At 48.7% G+C, this 7,069-nt stretch overlaps 1 protein-coding gene across 1 annotated transcript; it reads left to right on the top strand.

Annotated features, from left to right (window-relative positions):
* The first annotated feature begins 2,680 nt into the window (after nucleotides 1-2,680).
* Nucleotides 2,681-6,458, top strand: LOC143961882 (E3 ubiquitin-protein ligase TRIM11-like). The gene has a single exon (XM_077471217.1). It carries the CDS (start codon nucleotides 2,691-2,693, stop codon nucleotides 4,260-4,262), a length of 1,572 nt encoding a protein of 523 aa, XP_077327343.1. The 5' UTR covers nucleotides 2,681-2,690; the 3' UTR covers nucleotides 4,263-6,458.
* The last annotated feature ends 611 nt before the right edge of the window (nucleotides 6,459-7,069 follow it).

Below are 7,069 nucleotides of genomic sequence, written 5' to 3'. Positions count from 1 at the left end.
AAGTCAGCGAAGATCTGCAGATGATGCCCTTGAAAAATGATCTTCGGTAAGGATCTCGATTTGCGCATGATTTCCTCTTTGACCGAATAAAAGTGGGGTTTAACCACAATGTCTCGGGGGAGCCCATCCACTCTAGGAGGTCTGAGGGCTCTGTCCAATTCCAGTCGGTGGTTCGGGATCTCCGGAATTAGGGTTTTGATGAGGGAAGAGACCACCTCAGGAACATCTTTGTAGGATTCAGGGAGCCCCCTGACCCTAAAATTGTACCTTCGATTTCTATTTTCGAGATCGTCTATTTTAGCTTGTGCCGTCTCCAGCTGTTCTTGTAAAGTCTGTATGCAAGCCGTGTTTTGATTGGTCCTGGTAATAGTGGTTTCCAAATTAGACTCAATTATTTCAATGCGGGAGCCTATATGTTGAAGGTCAGCCTTGATATCACTTGTAATCTTGTGTGCCGTTATGTTCAGGAGATCAGCAAACTTAGTAAAATGTTCAGACACATTCAGGTTGTGAGGTAGGCCTGAAGCCTCAGGCTGTAGTGAGGGATGTGACTGAGGTGGACCAGCCTCCATGGGTGAGAGACCCATGTCAGCCAGGGTATGCTCCAGGAGGGATGCTGTGGAAGCAGGAGAGGTGGCTCCCAGGGGAGGGAAGTCAGCTAAGGGGTCCGGTGCCAGTAAGGACGGGGATGCCACTGTATGTAGTCTAGGCGAGCGCGCTGGGCCTGGGCAGCTCGGATCCTCCGCCATCTTGGCCGTTTCTGACAGGGACACAGTGGCTTCAAATGCGGGCTTCAGATTCCTCCTTACCGCTCCCGCGTACATCGGGGGTGTCCCTGGGGCTTCCGCTTGCCTTGTGGATACTTTTCAGGCGATTATTGCTGCGTGGGGTGCTGGGATAGAGGCCGGAGCTGCTACGGCGGGACGGAGCTCTCAGACTACACGTCCATCTTAGGAGCCTCCACGCATGCGCCCCGATACTTTTTTTTTTAATGTCATGTGACAGTTTGATTGATGGGCACTGATATGTGGTACTGACCAATGGGGACTGATAGGTGGCACTGATAGGTGACACTTTTGGGCACTGATAGGTGACATTGACAGGTGGCTGGCACTGATAGGTGGCACTGATAGATGACACCGACAAGTGGCTAGCACTGATAGATGGCACTTATGGGCACTGAGAGTTGGCTGGCACTGAAATGCAGCAATAAATGACATGAGGAAATGATTTATTTTTGAAATGCTGTGCTGTGAAGCCCATCTTGGTACACCCTGCCGCAGTAAGCAGCAGCAGACATCTTGTTACACCCAGCTGGGCAAGGTGTAACAAGATGTCCGCTGCTGGCTTACTACAGCCGAGTGCAGGGTGTACCAAGATGGGCGTCGGGATGTTCAACCGCCGACGTCTTTCTCTGATGTCTCTCTCTCTCTGCTGTCTCTTTCTCTCTGCTGTCTCTTTCTCTCTGCTGTCCCTTTCTCTCTGCTGTCCCTTTCTCTCTGTTGTTCCTCTTTTTCTCTCTGGTGTCTCTCTGTCTCTCTCTCTGATGTCTTTATTTGATTTCTCAGGTACAGAGCAGCAGAAGACATGCCCCCTTCACACACGCCCCCTTGTAATGTGTCTCATTAGACAGACTGACTTCACCCGCCCTCTCTGTCCACCCGCTGACTCCACCCACCGGCTAACTCCGCCCACCCTCTACGCCCACCAGCTGACTCTGCCCGCCCTCTCCGCCCACCAGCTGACTCTGCCCGCCCTCTCCGTCCACCAGCTGACTCTGCCCACCCTCTCTGTCCACCAGCTGACTCTGCCCGCCCTCTTTGTCCACCAGCTGACTCCGCCCACCCTCTCCATCCACCAGCTGACTCTGCCTACCCTCTCAATCCACCAGCTGACTCCGCCTACCCTCTCCGTCCACCAGCTGACTCCGCCCACCCTCTCTGTCCACCAGCTGACTCCGCCCGCCCTCTCCGTCCACCAGCTGACTCTGCCCGCCCTCTCCATCCACCAGCTGACTCTGCCCACCCTCTCTGTCCACCAGCTGACTCTGCCTGCCCTCTTCGTCCACCAGCTGACTCCGCCCACCCTCTCCATCCACCAGCTGACTCTGCCCACCCTCTCCATCCACCAGCTGACTCCGCCCACCCTCTCCATCCACCAGCTGACTCCGCCCACCCTCTTCGTCCACCAGCTGACTCCGCCCGCCCTCTCCGTCCACCAGCTGACTCCGCTCGCCCTCTCCATCCACCAGCTGACTCTGCCCGCCGACCACTTCATGTTGAAGTGTAGAGGAGAACCGCACACAGCTTTCTATCTAGTGCCAGCAAACAGATCCTCCCACCAACCTTGTATATATAAGAATAAAGTTCCACTGGTCACTGCACTAAAAATGTGTTGCTTTATTATATCAAATCTTTGGAAAAAGATTACAAAGCAAGTAGAGTTATTCCAGACAAAATCATTACAATCATCTGTTCAGACAAAGATTATGTTTCGGGCTTATTTATTCATGCCCTTCCTTAGATCAGTCAGAACACACAACAGATGTGTTCAACATTATCAGACCTCTATAATTCTACTCATAATATTCATCCAGCCTCACCCTGTGTAGGAGGACGTCACCCCTCCCCCATCCACATTCCTCTCCAGTGTCAGAGACTTTCAGGTTAGTTTGTCTTCTGCTGTCAGCGATGGCGTCTGGTGATCTGAGAGCTGAGTTGGAATGTTCCTTCTGTCTGAACATTTATACGGATCCTGTAACCCTGAGATGTGGTCACAACTTCTGCCGGGTCTGTATTGATGGTGTGCTGGATACACAGGAGGGGTCTGGAGGATATTCCTGTCCTGAATGTAGAGAGAAGTTTCAGGAGCGTCCTGCACTGCAGAGGAACATAACACTACGTAACATAGCAGAGACTTTCCTGTCTACTCAGCCAGATCAAGAGGAGTCCGGGGTCTTCTGTACTTACTGTGTGGACTATCCTGTACCTGCTGTTAGATCCTGTCTGCTCTGTGAGGTTTCTCTGTGTGATAGACACCTGAGAGTCCACAAAAAGTCCCCAGAACACGTCTTATGTGACCCCACCTTGTCCATGGAGAGCAGGAAATGCTCCGTCCATAAGAAGATCCTGGAGTATTACTGCACTGAGGATGAGACCTGTATCTGTGTGTCCTGCAGTTTGGCTGGAGAACATCGGGGACACCAGGTGGAGACACTGGATGAGGCTTCTGAGAAGAAGAAGAAGACACTGAGGAATGTTCAGCAGAAACTTCTGACAAAGAGAGAGGAGACGGAGGAAAGAGTCCAGAGTCTGCAGGAACACAGGAGGAAAGTAGAAAAAGAAGCAGCTGGTGAAACCGAGAGAGTCACTGCCCTGTTTACAGATCTCAGGAGACATCTGGAAGACCTGGAGAAGAGAGCCCTGAGGGACATCTCCGGGAGGGCAGAGCGGATCTCCATCTCCATCCGGGATCTGGAAATAAAGAAGGAGGAGCTGTCCAGGAAGTTGCGTCACATTGAGGAGCTGTGTAACGTGACGGATCCACTGACTGTCTTACAGGAATCAGACACAGGTGACTTGTGTGATACTGAGGATGGAGATAATGAGGACAGAGAGAGACATGAGGAGCTCCTCCATGATGGAGGGGGTCTGGGTGTGGCGGGGGTCTTACACACATTATCTGATATAATAACAGAGGTAAATGTATACTTCTATATACAGGGAGCTGCAGACATATTACTGGATGTAAACACAGCTGATAATTGTCTACAGATATCAGATGACAGGAAAACTGTATCCAGGTCAGATAGAAACCAGAATTACCCAGAAACACCAGAGAGATTCCAGGATTGTTATCCTCAGGTGATGAGCAGTCAGAGTTTCTCCTCAGGGAGACATTACTGGGAAGTGGATGTCGGGGGGTCAGATGGATGGAGAGTCGGGATGTGTTACCCCAGTATAGAGAGGAGAGGGGGGGAGGCATTCATTGGAGATAATAAGAAGTCCTGGGCATTGGACAGGTATTGCAATCAGTATTATGTGGTATATGACAGAAATCATATCTTCTTCCCCACCAATCCCTCCAGTAACAGAGTCAGGATAGATCTGGATTATGAGGCCGGGCAGATCTCCTTTTATGATCTGTGTGACCCGATCCGACACCTCTACACCTTCACCACCACCTTCACTGAGCCCCTCCATGCTGTGTTATGTGTAGGGGGAGGTTGTATAAAGATATGTGGGGGGAGGCGGGAGATGTGAGAACTCCGCCCACAGTCTGGTGACGTCAGACAAAGGAAGGGAATATATTTAATATTCATCCAATAGTATATAGCAGTGGGCGGGGCTTCCTGCAAGTTTTTCTACTATAAATAAATGTGAGATTTCTTACTGATCGCTGTGATTGGGTAGAATATCTGTCCAATTATTGCAGTAACAATAACATGTTCCTATTGGTCAGTAAGGATGGTTGTGGCCTATCTATCTGTCTATCTATCCCATAACAAACTTAAAGCGGAGGTCCACCCTAAAATGGACCTTCCGCTCATCAGATTCCTCCCCCCCTCCGGCGCTACAATTGGCACCTTTCAGGGGGGAGGGGGTGCAGTTACCTGGATAATCCAGGTAACTGCACCCACTTCCGGGCTAGCTCTCTGCGGAAAGGGGCGTACGTTACGCCCCTTTCCGCAAGCGCCCGCCCCCTTCAGCAAGTGCCCCGCTGCCTGTTGGGAAACACACAGCTCCCAGAGGCAGCGGGGACCGTCCTCATTGCGCAGCGCGGCTCGCACATGCGCAGTAGGGAACCGGGAAATGAAGCCGAAAGGCTCCATTTCCTGATTCCCATACCCAAGATGGCGGCGGCAGGACCCGACAGACGACCTAGCGATCGGCTTCGGGTGCCGACATCGCGGGCGCGCTGGACAGGTAAGTGTCACTATTTTAAAAGCCAGCAGCTGCAGTATTTGTAGCTGCTGGCTTTTAAAAAAAAAAAAAAAAAAACGCGGAGTCCCGGTGGACTCCCGCTTTAAATAATGCATTATAACTTGTAAGCAGAAAATATCAGTGTGCAACTTCAGTCATCTCTCCCTCTCCCCTCTCCCTCTTCTCTCCCCTCCTCGCTCCCCTCCCCCACATGTGGTCCCTCTGTGTGGGGGGGGGGAACCATGATCAGACAGAGGGGGGGTGGGGTCACTGTGATGGGATAGGATGGGGTCACCTCTCCTCTCTGCCCCTCCCCCTCCTCCTCCATGCAATCTATACTACAAAGAGGTGGAAATAAATGGAACAATCTGAGAGGAAATGTATGAAGACGTCATCTAGAGATTTATTACTGGAAGAAAAAATGTGATCAGAGAGCCCAGACTGTTTTTAGGCAGAGTGGGTCAGGATTAGATCCCCTGTCAGGTTTTTTCTTCTATCCGGGGCTCCATTACAGAGATTTCCCCTCACTTCCTGTCCCGGTGACAACATTTATCTAGACAGGAAATGAGGGGAACTCTCCAACAGGAACACAGACTGAAATAAGAATGATATGTTTGCACTGCGATCTGCGAAGCAATCTGGGGGAGTCATTAACTTTCCATTGACCCCCCCGCAGCGGTTCTCAGATGTCAGTGTGACCGTCCGGTGATTGAGGTGTGATGAGGGAACCCGCACAGGAATCGCACTGGTTCCCGCATCCCACAAGTCTCATCCCAGCCTAAGGCTCCATTCACACCTATGCGGGGGGCTTTTCAGCCTTTCTGATGTGCTTTTTGCTATGCTTTCCGCAGGTTTTTTACAGCGATTTGCCCTTTGTGTTTTTTTTCCTAATTTTTTTTTAGATAGTTTGCTGTTTGGGGCAGATTTAAAAATGTAAATTGTGGAAAAATTGAAGTAAAAACGCACTACATGCTTTTCTGCAGCCTCTCCATTGAAGTCTATTGAACCATAAAAAGCAAAAACCTTTTTGCGTTGAAGGCTCCATTCCCTTCAATGTGTTTTTTCATTTTTTTTTTTTAACATGGATCCCTATGGAACACGTTCACATCAATGCATATTTCCTGATTATTATTAATACATGTACAATGAGTTTATTCTACTGATTATTTTATTGTGTGAAGAAATAGAAATGAATAATAGATCTACAAATAGAAAGAGATGAAAATTGATGGAAAAATCTCAGAGGAAATATATGAAGAAATGATCCCGAGATTTACTAATGAAAGAAATAATGGGATTTATCACTAATATAATGATATCACTATAATAATGTATGATTACTAGAACTGGAATGTGTCCCCAATATAATGTGTCCCCATAGAATGGATCACCAATAGAATTCTATGGGATCTCTTTTATAATGGATCCTAATATAATGTATCATGTGATGGTGTATTATAATCACTAGATGTGTCCTGGTGATGGGGGAGAATTAGGAAATGAAATGTTAATGTGAAATAAAGATTCTTTATGAAATCAATACTATCATTATTATTATAGCGGTATTAAACCCGCTGAATTTTTTTAATTTTTTTTTTCATACCTGTAAGGGAAAAGGCATAATGAACCTTATGATGACATGTTCCCTTGTCGTGAGCTCCGGGTATCGCGGCTCTGGCGCTGTGAGTGGCCGGAACAGTGATAGCGTCACTCCTGTGCATGCGCGCGGGAGATTTCTTTCCGGCAGGGTCCGGCGTCTGCCGGGCTTCAAGCCGAGAAACCCCTGTGCGCATGCGCCGCTGCAATCAGTGGCTCATTGCCAGGGGAATATCTCCTAAACCGTACAGATTTAGGAGATATTTTTTTTTTTACCTACAGGTAAGCCTTATTATAGGCTTACTTGTAGGTAAGTGCTCATGCACACGGACGTTTTAAAAAACTGGCTACAAAGCTAGCTCCGACGCCTGGAAAAATCGTCGTTAAAAACGTGATTTTTACCGCGTTTTGCATTGGCGTTTTTGCACGTTTTTGCGCGTTTTTTAGCGTTAGCGTTAAGTAGCATTTTTTAAGAAACACATCTCTTGGCTATAGCACTCAGAAAACAAAGAAAATATGTTGCGCGTTTATGCGCGTTTATGCGCGTTTTA

Source organism: Lithobates pipiens, unplaced genomic scaffold (assembly GCF_037356315.1).
Source record: "Lithobates pipiens isolate NorthernLeopardFrog02 unplaced genomic scaffold, aLitPip1_a1.2 Scaffold_8, whole genome shotgun sequence".
NCBI lineage: Eukaryota > Metazoa > Chordata > Amphibia > Anura > Ranidae > Lithobates > Lithobates pipiens.
This window is presented reverse-complemented; position numbering and strand designations above follow the sequence as displayed.